Source organism: Lactuca serriola, chromosome 9, assembly GCF_051521515.1.
Source record: "Lactuca serriola cultivar US96UC23 chromosome 9, Lser_US96UC23_V15, whole genome shotgun sequence".
NCBI lineage: Eukaryota > Viridiplantae > Streptophyta > Magnoliopsida > Asterales > Asteraceae > Lactuca > Lactuca serriola.
Window position 1 is genome coordinate 45,057,201 of NC_136416.1, and position 12,205 is coordinate 45,069,405.

At 35.4% G+C, this 12,205-nt stretch overlaps 2 protein-coding genes across 2 annotated transcripts; both read left to right on the plus strand.

The window, feature by feature from the left end:
- The first annotated feature begins 1,653 nt into the window (after positions 1-1,653).
- LOC145073211 (xanthoxin dehydrogenase-like) lies at positions 1,654-4,974 on the plus strand. Its single transcript, XM_079019771.1, has 3 exons — positions 1,654-1,817; positions 3,786-3,839; positions 4,092-4,974. The coding sequence occupies exons 2-3, from the start codon at positions 3,796-3,798 to the stop codon at positions 4,882-4,884; spliced, it is 837 nt and encodes a 278-aa protein (XP_078875897.1). The 5' UTR covers positions 1,654-1,817; positions 3,786-3,795; the 3' UTR covers positions 4,885-4,974.
- Positions 4,975-6,240: 1,266 nt separating this feature from the next.
- On the plus strand, positions 6,241-8,953 carry LOC145073273 (serine/threonine-protein kinase AtPK2/AtPK19-like). The gene is made up of 6 exons (XM_079019827.1): positions 6,241-6,337; positions 6,871-7,639; positions 7,736-7,856; positions 7,955-8,128; positions 8,239-8,346; positions 8,449-8,953. Exons 2-6 carry the CDS (start codon positions 7,014-7,016, stop codon positions 8,767-8,769), a joined length of 1,350 nt encoding a protein of 449 aa, XP_078875953.1. The 5' UTR covers positions 6,241-6,337; positions 6,871-7,013; the 3' UTR covers positions 8,770-8,953.
- The last annotated feature ends 3,252 nt before the right edge of the window (positions 8,954-12,205 follow it).

Genomic DNA, 12,205 nt, shown 5'->3' on the forward strand with positions numbered 1-12,205 from the left:
GAATCACATATTAACTGCTATCACTCATTTCTCAATAGTTTTACTATTTCTTATAATACGTAAATTAATCTTGTTATCCCTTACGATATTTACAATGTAGTTAATCCACTTGAATATATGTAAATCACTCAAATCACTCAGGTTAATCACTTCGATTACTCTAATTAATGATCTATTATTCAATTCAATTTCTCATATCACTAGGTGAATCTCTCAAATCTTTCACTCAAATTAATTACTCTAATCAATCTCTCCAATCAATATCAATTATTCGAATTAATTTCAATTGCTCAGATCAATATCAATCGTTCATATTTATCTCTTTAATCACTATAAATCATTCGATTGAATCACATAAATTACTCAGATGAATAAACCAATCAAATCAATCGCTCCACCCAATATTAATCATTATGTTCAATCTCATCTAAACACTCGGATCATTCACTCAATTCAATCTAATCAATTACTCAGATTATTAATTGATCATTTTAATTGATCATTCTCCATACCCTTTGTATACTTAATTATGAAATTTTTTCTCTCATAAGTTTACAAATTCTCAGATTAGTTTCAATCACTTTGATAGACATTATTGTTGTAGTTGCTAGGTGTATACATCACATTGTACATAATGTCGAATTCGATAGACAGTCGAATATTTGATTATACCCTAAGCTCACAACCAAATAAGGAATAAGAAATAAGGATGAATCAAACATTCTTAGACTATAAAATCATAGTATATTAATCTATCAGATGCTCATAAATTACTTAGATCGGTTACTCTTGGTTATTTGAATTAATTACTCAGACTATTCAAATTAGTTACCCAGATCAATTATAGTCGAAGTGCGATTGTACACTTTTGTAGCGTATTAAAAGGCATTAACATCTCCTCTGATCTCTGTTCCTTCTGTAACTTTGTCAAGGAGAGCACTTAGCACGTCTCCACATCTTCTTCTCTTATAACTTCGCTTCGAATGTGTGGAATTGGTTGATCAGGTGGTATGGTCTTATTAGTGAACAACGTTCTTCTTAATTCATCTCATGGAGCTGCTCAACTCATTCATAGATGGAAATAACAAGCGAACATTTATTATGGTGGGGAATGACTTTGCATTAACATTTTTAATTAGATTAAATTTAGATCCAAGTTTTGTATCTTGGCTTGAGCTTCTCTCTTTAGTCATTTGTTTTGTGTTAATATATTTTGCTCAGTTAAAAAAAATAAATAAGTCCCTATTCTAATAAAAGAATAGTTTTAATCTCCTTTTGACATGTGTCATCATATTAGGCCTCCTAATTAATACATATATTTTTTTTTGCCATGTGTCACTCTATTAAACATCTTAATTAATGCATGCCACTTGTCAACCTATTAATTCTCTATTTCAAATTTAAAATTTTCACTTTAATTACAATAAATTAATAACAATGCAATAAAAATTAAAATAAAATTACTACATATTATAAGGTGATATAATTTCACATATTTATTTAAATTAATGATTATAATTGATTAATAATTTTGTATTTTAACTCTTAAAGTTTAATTTATAGCCATGGTTTCACGGATTATAAACTAATAAATAAATAAAATAAAATAGTGGAGAGATAAAAGAAGGTATCAACAAAACTTTATGTAATAATACAGGTGTCAGTATTGAGATGTTTAACGTTGGAGATCTCTACCCCCACAGCATCCCATACGATTTCCACAGTCGACTTCCTTGAGTGAATCCAACTTTCGGCCACTCCACCGCTTTCCTCCACCAACGCCGCCACTCCAACGCCTTCCTCCACCAACGCCGCCGGTAAGCTTTTCTTCCCCATCTCTGAAATCGATTTCCTTTGGGGTGATTGAACATCGGTCAAAGCAAATAGCTTTTGATTTCCATTCACTGGTTTTTCACCAAGTTCTGATGTTTGTCCGACATCATAGTTGCAACCTACCTATCTCATAACGCTTCTTGCGAAGTTCAATTTGATTCGTCTTTGTGCTCCTCGAAGATTGTTGGAGTTGTTGCCGTGAATTAATAGCAATCGCTTCCTTTTTTCCAGGAATTAGTTTGTTATCTGTCGGTTTTTCAAAAGGAACTAGCATCCATTCTTATCCATCCCGTCTTAAAAGTGAATGTTGTGTGTTAATCGACTATAAGACCTGTCATTTTTTTTAGTTTAGAATGATTTCTGGCTAAAAACTTGAAATGGGTTTGGGAATTTCATATAGTCTTGAGGGTAATTGATGTAATATGTATTGAAGTCAATTTGTGTTGTGGAAAGCAAGAATGGCAATTGATTTGTTGTTAGTTTTAAGTTGGTAAAATGGTAATTTTTTAAACAAAAAGGGTAAAATGGTAATTCAGCACAACCATTAGAGGCCTAACCAAACAACATGTTTTCACTCAGAAAGCATGTGAATCATTCATAGGCTGCTAAACAGCCCCTTAGTTAAATCGGTCTCATGGAGAGTATTAAAAGATCGATGTTAGGGAGTCGATATCCTTGGACGTATTCAATTAGAAATCGTATTTCTGGTAGAGCGTTGGCTTCTCGAAAGCCAAGAAAGTCTTGTAATCATCTCTTTTTATCCGGTCATACATAAATTAGTGTATCAGTTCTTGTAATTCTAATGTGGTTCTTATCAATCGGCATCAGAGTTGTTGGATCCACCATGGAAACTCAAGCAATCAATAATTGCAGATCAATAATCGTCTTGAAGAAATTCAAAGTGTGAATGCATCTTTGAAGACGAATCGAACTCAATTTGATTCCAAACTGGAATCAATTGAAGGTAGTCTAAAAGCCAATTATGAGAGATTTAAAAACAAATTTGAAGCAATTGAAGGAAGCTTACATGCTATTACGCAACAATTAACGAGAATGTCCGAGAATACAGAAGATTCTGGCAAGAATACACCAGAATTAGGACAATCGGTTCTAGATGGAGTCAATGGTATCCACATGTATCAATTTTCTCCGTCTGGCGCCGATTGACTTAATTTTGGTTTTTCTCGGAATCTTCTGGATTCTTGGACATTCTTGTTAACTGTTGTATAATAGAGTGTATGTTTTCCTTCAATTGCTTCGAGTTTGTTCTCAAATCTCTCAGAATTCGCTTTTAGATTGCTTTTGATGGATTCCAGTTTGGAATTAAATCGAGTTTGATTCGTCAACAAAGATGCATGCACACTTTCAATTTCTTCTACGCCATTATTGATTGATCGAATTCCCATGGTCGATCATGCTGCTCTGATACCAGTTGATAAGAACAGTGGTAGAATTACAAGAATTGATACACTAATTTCTATGCCCAAATCAAAAGAGATGATTACAAGATTTTCTTGGCTTTCGAGAGGCCAAGATTCTCCTAGAAGTGTGACTTCTAAGTTCTAACTTAATACATCCAAAGATACTCACTCCCTAACATCGATCTCCTATTAATACTCTCGATCTCCTATTAATACTCTCCATGAGACCGACCTAACTAAAAGAATGACCAAAATACCCTTCAATCTCACCTTTGTTACAGCTACTGTACTTTTTATTTTCTACAATTAAAACTAATATGAAGCGTGATAGAATCATATTCTACTAGTTCTTCCCCATTAATTGATGTTCTCAAAAACGAAATTGAATTTAGATCTTATCATGTTATGTTTAACCCCATTATTTCTTCTATATTTGATCTACAATTCATTTGAATTTGACGTATTTTTTTTTTTCTAATTTGCACGTCAATTTGAATTGCAATCAAATATTTTTCTTGTGATTCATTACAGTGAGATTGAAATGACTACTGCTGGTTCTAGCGATTTGCCTCTTGTTGCTCAAAGGTTCATACTAATCCTTAATACTTAAACTTTCATGTATACACTTTCATACTTCGGTCCTGTCCTTCAAGTTTTAGCGCATATAATTCTCAACTAAATTCTAATTCTATGTTGTACATTAAATCGATATTCCATTAACCATATGTATTTTACTTAATCACAAATATTAACTTTAATAAAATAATATGTATAACAAAATGATGTAACGGTTGAAACGAAAGACTATTTGCATCAAATACTATATCATTTTTTCAGGTTACTAGGAAAAGTCGCTTTAGTAACCGGTGGTGCAACCGGTATCGGAGAGAGCATCGTGCGTCTTTTTCACAAACACGGTGCAAAAGTTTGTATAGTCGACATCAACTCCCACCTCGGCGAACACTTATGCAAAACCCTGGGTCCCACCACCCGTTTCATCCACGCTGACGTGGCAATCGAGGACGACATCTCCCGTGCAGTCGACTTCACAATCTCCAATTTCGGCGCACTCGACATCATGGTCAACAACGCCGGTATGGGCGGGCCACCTTGCCCCGACATACGTGAATTCCCCATTTCGACCTTCGAACAAGTATTCAATGTCAACACCAAGGGCACGTTTATCGGGATGAAACACGCATCTAGGATCATGATCCCGTTAAAAAAAGGCTCGATTGTTAACATTGCTAGTGTTGCGAGTGTTATAGGAGGGGTGGGCCCGCATGCGTATACGGCGTCCAAACACGCGGTTGTTGGGTTGACGAAGAGTGTGGCGGCGGAGCTTGGGAAACATGGGATTCGTGTGAATTGTGTGTCGCCGTATGCGGTTTTGACGGATCTTGCGTTGGCACATCTTCCTGAGGATGAACGGACGGATGATGCCAAGGCGGGGTTTCGGGCTTTTTCCGGGAAGAATGCTAATTTGCAGGGTGTGGAGTTGGTGCCTGATGACGTGGCGAATGCGGTGTTGTTTTTAGCGAGTGATGATGCGAGGTATGTAAGCGGGGATAATCTGTTTGTTGATGGTGGTTTTACGTGTACGAATCACTCGCTTCGTGTGTTTCGGTGATTTATATTTTTGGTTTTTGTAACTTTATTGTTGGATTTGTGTGGCTAAGATTTTCTTTGTTGAGTATAGTTATAACTCGCTTTTTAACAATTGGAATTGATGCATGTGCAAGTGTACCTAAAGACCAAATATTTCATTTTACGGTTTTTTGATTAAAAAAGTACAAAAAAATCTCAAAAGTTTAGAAAAAAATTAAGGTTTTTTTTTTTTTGCTAAATCTTTTATGTATGATAGAACAATTGATTTTCGTTAGGTGACACTTCTTTCAAAATAAAAACAAAAACAAAAATTCAAAGCAATCTATGCCGTCAAACTCATTGATGTAACAAGTGTTTTATAGGTGTCGAGTTTCTGCATATATATGATCACAAGTGTTTCCATTAGTTACTGCCATATGACACATGTTTGATGATGCATATCATGCCATACATGCATGTACTTTAGTAAAATTAAATACCTTATTTATCTTTATATTTATATAAAATAATAATACTATAAAATCTCCTACTCCTTTTGGGAAATTAAATATTTTTTTATATTTTCTTCCTAACTATCTTTCAATTTATGTTAAATAGTGAAAATTATATTAAAATATTATTAATTTTATTAAATATAAGACATATCATCATTTAACATGGATTGGAGGATAAATATGAAGAAAATATAAAAAAATATTTAACTTTTAATTCTTTCTCTTAATCATCACTTAATTTTAACATTTGTTTTGATTTGTGATTAGAAAGGTGAACAGGACCAAAATACATGAGATATTTGATTTGTCGAAAAGCTTCCCCCAAATCCCAATAGAAGAATACTATATTTTAAAATGTAAATCTTATCTTGTTTATAATATAGTAGTAATCGTTTTGAGAATATGAATATCGTACATTATGCGAAAGCAGTGTGCTCAACTTTTAAATTAAAAGGATGTAGAAGAACCTAATTTCTTTTTATAATGAAAAATGAAATATTTAACTTGATATATTTATTAAAAATATCGGATTAATATAATAAATATGATGTATAGTTGTATACATTTGATATTAGTTATTAAATCTATAAGTATTGACTACATGTCTACATTAATTTGTTATTTCACTTCTAAACCGTCCTATGTTATGATGGAAATCGAAAGGGTAAAAGGCATATTTTAAAACACAACTTAAACAATGAAATAAGTCAATAACTAATCTTATATAAAATCGAATATCAGAATCCCAAAAGAAAATCTTGAAACGCGATTTACTGAGTATTACGTTAAAGATTTAAATTAAATCTTTAATTATGGAAACGTGTTTAGCGAGAATAACTGAAGATATATCTGCGTTTTATACGGATGATAATAAAAAGCGGCAACGCAAATATTTCGTATCGATCTTCTTTTTCATCGAAGGACGAACAAGCCTCAATATCAAAAACCACCTTCCATAACTCTCTCCTCAGCCCTCCCAAGGTACCCAATTCTTCTTCTTCTTCTTCTTCGTCTCTTTTGTAAATTTATACGATTTGAATTCTATAGTTTCTTCGATTAATACGTTGAATAACATTAATATTCGAGTAGTATTTTTTTTCTTTAATTTTATAGAAAGAAACCCTCAATCTTATTTTTTAAAACAATCATAGATTTACAAAAATGCTGGTTTTCCCTTGTTCGATTTTATGATTGTTTAAGCTATTACGGGGAAATTTTATATTTGTTGGAATAAACAACTGATCATGTAATTGTTTTGTTTAAAATCCTAGTAGGTTTAATATAATAATTAACATCGTCAAAGTGGGAATGTTTTCTTGTATATTGTGAGTTAATTCTTCAAATATTTAGACCTTTGATCTTTTACAATAAGTTAACTTGTTTGATTGTTATTTTAGTACTTGCGTCCACAAGATTCTCTGTCTTGTGTTTATAGAATGATATTTAACGAGTTTCCAACATTCGCAAGATTCAGCGGTTTTCTTTCTAACTTGTCTCATAATTCATGCAAGCAGAACCGACAACAAGATCTTCATGAGTTCAAAAAACAGTCTGGCATTCAACGTTTCCTGTAAAACGGGAAACAAGAAGGATATAATTCCAGCTTGCATTCTGTCAAACTTTTTCAAGAATCCCATTGTCAACTCGAAAATCCACCATGGTTTCCTCTCAATTAACCGTTTTAATGAAAAACGAACCTTGCAAATCATCCAAGAATAATTCACCATCACCTGTGAGTCCTCTGGATGTCAATATCCCTTTAGATCATGTTGAATTCGACTTTTCCGATGTGTTTGGTCCTCTACCACCTCATGCTTCAAATGAACAAGCTAGTCATCATGAAGATTTTGAGAAACCAGCTGTTATTTACAGCCGATCACACCCCTCACCAGCTCATGTGATCAGTAAGCTAACCATACATGAAAAGGATGATTTATATGATGAAGAAGCATCGGTTGATCATCATAAGGTCCAAAGTGTTGGGCTTGAAGATTTTGAGGTGATGAAGGTCGTTGGGAAAGGGGCGTTTGGAAAAGTTTATCAGGTCAGAAAGAGAGACACATGTGAGATATATGCGATGAAGGTTGTGCGTAAAGATAAGATTTTGGAGAAGAATCATGCTGAATATATGAAAGCTGAACGCGATATACTAACAAAGATTAATCACCCATTTGTCGTTCACCTTCGATACTCTTTCCAGACTAAATATAGACTTTACCTTGTGTTGGATTTTGTAAATGGAGGTCACCTTTTCTTCCAGCTACATCGCCATGGCCTATTTAGGTTCCTTCTCCATCTTCCACTGAATTATTCATCAGTATATAATTAATCCAACATTAATTAAACAGTTAATTGGTAACTTGTCGGTTTAATTTCCAGAGAGGATTTGGCACGTATTTATGCTGCAGAGATCGTTTCGGCTGTTTGTCACCTTCATGCAAATGGCATAATGCATAGAGATCTTAAGCCTGAAAATATTCTTCTCGATGCTGATGGCCATGTACGTCTTTTCTTGTAATCTACATCGTAATTAACCGTATTCTTTATAAAATCATCAGCCCAATAACCCATGCATGCATATGTGTGTGATATATTCAGGCTTTGCTTACGGATTTTGGGCTAGCAAAAGAATTTGACACGAATGCAAGATCGAATTCGTTATGTGGGACTGTAGAATACATGTCACCTGAAATTATTCTTGGGAAGGGTCATGATAAGGCTGCAGATTGGTGGAGTGTTGGAATCCTGTTGTATGAGATGCTCACAGGCCAGGTATTGTATATATCTAAGGGTGTTTTGGTAAATTCCATTCGTCAACTTGATATAAGGGGTCAAACACCTTTGAGTAAAATGAATCTTGTTCTTTTTTCTTACAATTAAAGCCACCTTTTCGTGGAGGGAATCGGGAAAAGATTCAGCAAAAGATAGTGAAGGAGAAAATGAAGCTACCTGCGTATTTATCAAGCGAAGCACATTCGCTTCTGAAAGCTGTAAACAAACTTTTTCTAACATGTTACTTCTTCGATCGACATTATAATAAGGTGAAATGGTTTGACCTTTTAATTGACCAACTTTTATATATGTGTGTGTAGTTGCTACAAAAGGATCCAAGCAAGAGACTTGGAAATGGTGCGATGGGAAGCGATGAAATAAAGCGGCATAAATGGTTCAAGCCCATCAACTGGAAGAAACTGGAGAATCGAGAAATTCAGCCAAGTTTCCGACCTGAAGTTGCCGGCGACCATTGTGTGGCTAACTTTGACAAATGCTGGACGGACATGCCGCTGACAGAGTCTCCGGCATCCAGTCCTAATGGCTCCACCACCCTCTTCCAGCGGTTTACATATGTGAAACCTGCAGTCTCGTTTCTTGAGAGTCAGAGTTCAGTAATTCACTACACTGATGTTCGTTAGAATTTGGTTTATCATGAAATTAAGCCGATATAAAAATGGCGGCTGACTATAGATCTGTGTGAACCATCTTTGAATATTTTCAAACAATAGAAAAATAATATTCATTACCCAAATTTGTATGCAGTCCAAAAATTTCAATTTCAAATTAAATAATTATAAAATCACTTGTATGAAAACAATCGTAGTATCACTCTTATCAAAAATCATTGTATCAATAATCAAAACATATCATGATAAAACATCATTAGAGTATAAATCCCAAAGATTTTTGGTGCGGAAAACGTAGTGTGATGCGCTGTGATCATGCCGACTCATTTCCTTTCGAAGAGAAAGTACCTGAAACCAAAACTGAAAATTGTAAGCACAAAACTTAGTGAGTTCTCCCATCATACAACATACCATACAATAACATACTGTCAGGCATATCTGGATGCCCAACCTACCCTGTCAGACATATATGAGTGTCCGATCTACCCTTACAGACATATTTTGATGCTTGACCTACCCTGCCAGGCATATTCGGGTGCCCGACCTACCCAAGCATATCTGGGTGTCCGACCTACCTTCCGGTTTATCTCAACCGACTACGGGGTCTAACCTACACCTCTTACCACTATCACATAATATCATAGCATACTAGCACATAAAGCATAACATATAGTGACATACCAGACAATTATCACAAAGAAAATCATCTCAACTATAATCAACCACTAGGAGGCCGACATTGGTGCCTTCAACCCACTCCTACTTGAAGGTAACTCGCCTCAAATGTCATGAAGTAGCCGAACTGTCCTCGGCTCTGAAATCAACTCCACTCAAACTCCTACACATAAAAGATCTCCTTTAATTACCCTTTCATACTCATAACCCCTTACGAGTCAACTTTGGTCAAAGTCAACACCCAGGTCAAAGTCAGCCTTCTGGTCAAAGTCATTGTCTTGGGTTGACTCAACTCGCCGAGTTGATCCATCAACTCGTCGAGTTCCATGAATCATAAACCCTGAAATCGCGATCCACCTCGTCGAGTTCCTCCTATCCACAGAATCGGGACTTCTCCAGTCAACTCGTCGAGTCATCCTTGAACTCGTCGAGTTTTGCCCTTTACAGACTCGGGACACTTCGACCAACTCATTGACTTCCTCTATGGACTCTATGAGTTCTTCATTCTGTTGAGCCATCTTAACAGATTAAGCTCTTATCCTTTAGATCTAAACTTCCCTACTTCATCCTCATATTGAAAATGTCCTTTTAAGGGTAAAGTTGGAAACTTTACCCTGTTAATAGCCTTCCTTAATGGGTGTAGCTTAAACCCTAACTCTTTAGGACCTAGATCTTGATCTACAAGCCATCAATTCTCCAAGCTAATGCATACAAACTGAGATCTGGACCCTAGACACTACACGAATACGTAAAGCTTCCACCTTTCTCTCCATGCATGGCCTTTTGGAGCTTAAAAGACCAAAATGACATCCTATAGCTTGCATGAGGCTTCAATGGCCATAAGTTTGCACATTTATACCATGAAAGCCCTCTGTGGTTCCAGATCTGATGATATACTCACTTGGGACGTCCATTTCCCAAAGGTCATTCTTCTTGGACCAAAAATCCCATAAAATGATAATAAGGATATCTAAGAATTTACTAAGCAAGTTTGAGACTTGCTTACCAGAAAATGATGAGAATGAAATGGTGTCTCTGGATCAGGAGCGGAGGATGTGTAGGACCAGGAGGGGTTATGCCCCCCCCCCCTGATATTTGGGCTAGAAATAGGAATAAAACTTCAGAATTTTTAATTATAGGCCTTTTAGTGTGAAAATTAGGTTGTGGCCCCTCCCGATTTCATAAGTGACCAGGTAATCTGATTTCTCAATTTCTCCAAGGCTACAAGTCAAAATTGATTCTATCATTCGCACCTTACCCATCGCCGCTACCTCAGTATCATACCCAACATCACCATCGCGGTCCGCAAAAGCTGACACCGGTTACAGGATGACCGAAAACCAGGTATGGAATCCTGTTCTTTCTTGTTTCTTCTCTTCTCCTGTTCAGTTGTTGTTCTCCTGTTCGGATTCATATCCTCTTGGAAATTGGAATTAGGATTTAGGAATTAGAATTTACAAATCTCAATTCTCAATTCCTGAGTTATTTTCTGTTTTTGAAGTTAGATGTGAAGTTGATTTGGTGATTTGTTTAGCTCTTGAAGCCGTCAATTAAGGACTGTACAGTAAGACAAGGGACACGAACATAATTTTTTTTTATGTCTGCTAAAACTGAAAACAACCAAGTTTCTTAGATGAGTTATTGTTACAGAACTGAAAACAACCAATTAGGATTTACAAACTGAAATTCTTTTTGATTTGGTTATGCTAATCTGCTTCAAACGAGAACAAAAGACCCATCACAATGTTGATTGTCAGTTTGTTACAGATTTTATTGTTTCACTTATACTCTATTTTACACATTGTTAAATGAGTTATTGTATATTTTTGTTATTGTTTCTCTAGAATAAGCTGATGAGTGATTTGTCTAATTTTTTATTTTTATTGAATCAGTTGTTCCTTCATTTTGATTTTTATAGATACAATCGTGGGAAAGATCAAAACATTAGATTATTTTTACAAAAGAAAGGTTGATGATGAAGAAGCTCACAATGAAAGTGAAGATAGTAAATGCCACAAAGCTTCAACATGTGAGTTGTAATTCTTTTTCCAAGTGTTTTTGGTGTTTATTTGTTGAAAATAATTTGGTTTTAGTTATTTATTTATTTTTATTTTTTAAGGTAAGAACGTTAATTTTAGTTTATAATATTGCCCCCCCAAAATTATTTGTTCAAGCTCCGCCACTGCTCTGGATTTACTAGCTTCTTCATGAATCCCCAAGCTTCTCCTTCCTTCACAAGCTTCAAACACACAAGATTCGCTCAAAAATATCTCACAAGCTCATACAAAGCATTAGGGTTTCGTGGCTAGGGATTGGGACGATGGAGGCTATAAATGAGGCCAGCCTTTGGAGGTTAAGGTGTTCAAATAGGATGCTAAACCCTGAAAATTAGGGTTTCACTCTGGCATTCCTACTCGTCAAGTTGAGGGTTTCAACTCTTCGAGTAGACTTTCCAACCCGCGTCCAAATCCGTTCCTACTCGACGAGTTTGGAGCCTCCAACTCGTCGAGTCCTATATAAAAATGAATAAATTTTGAATTTAATACATACCAGGAACCGGACGTTACAAATTTATTAAGTTTTGATACGTACAAATTGTGAGGTAAGGAGATACCATAGTTTTTAGTTATCATACAAAAATTCACTTTTACCCATAGTTACCTAAAACGCAGTGCGCTCTGGTACAGGAACGAGAAACGAGTATGGGGTTCGCTAAATTGAGTGTATCGGTTACGGATGGTAGGCTCATTTTGGTACGGACCAGTACAATGTA

What these genes read in the sequence shown, in the direction of transcription:
- LOC145073211 (XM_079019771.1), top strand. Translation starts at nt 3,796, where the DNA reads ATGACTACTGCTGGTTCTAGCGATTTGCCTCTTGTTGCTCAAAG. An exon ending in TTGCCTCTTGTTGCTCAAAG is followed by an intron (nt 3,840 to 4,091) that starts GTTCATACTAAT and finishes TCATTTTTTCAG; the next exon opens with GTTACTAGGAAAAGTCGCTT.
- LOC145073273 (XM_079019827.1), top strand. Translation starts at nt 7,014, where the DNA reads ATGGTTTCCTCTCAATTAACCGTTTTAATGAAAAACGAACCTTGCAAA. An exon ending in ATGAGATGCTCACAGGCCAG is followed by an intron (nt 8,129 to 8,238) that starts GTATTGTATATA and finishes TTACAATTAAAG; the next exon opens with CCACCTTTTCGTGGAGGGAA. An exon ending in CACATTCGCTTCTGAAAGCT is followed by an intron (nt 8,347 to 8,448) that starts GTAAACAAACTT and finishes ATGTGTGTGTAG; the next exon opens with TTGCTACAAAAGGATCCAAG.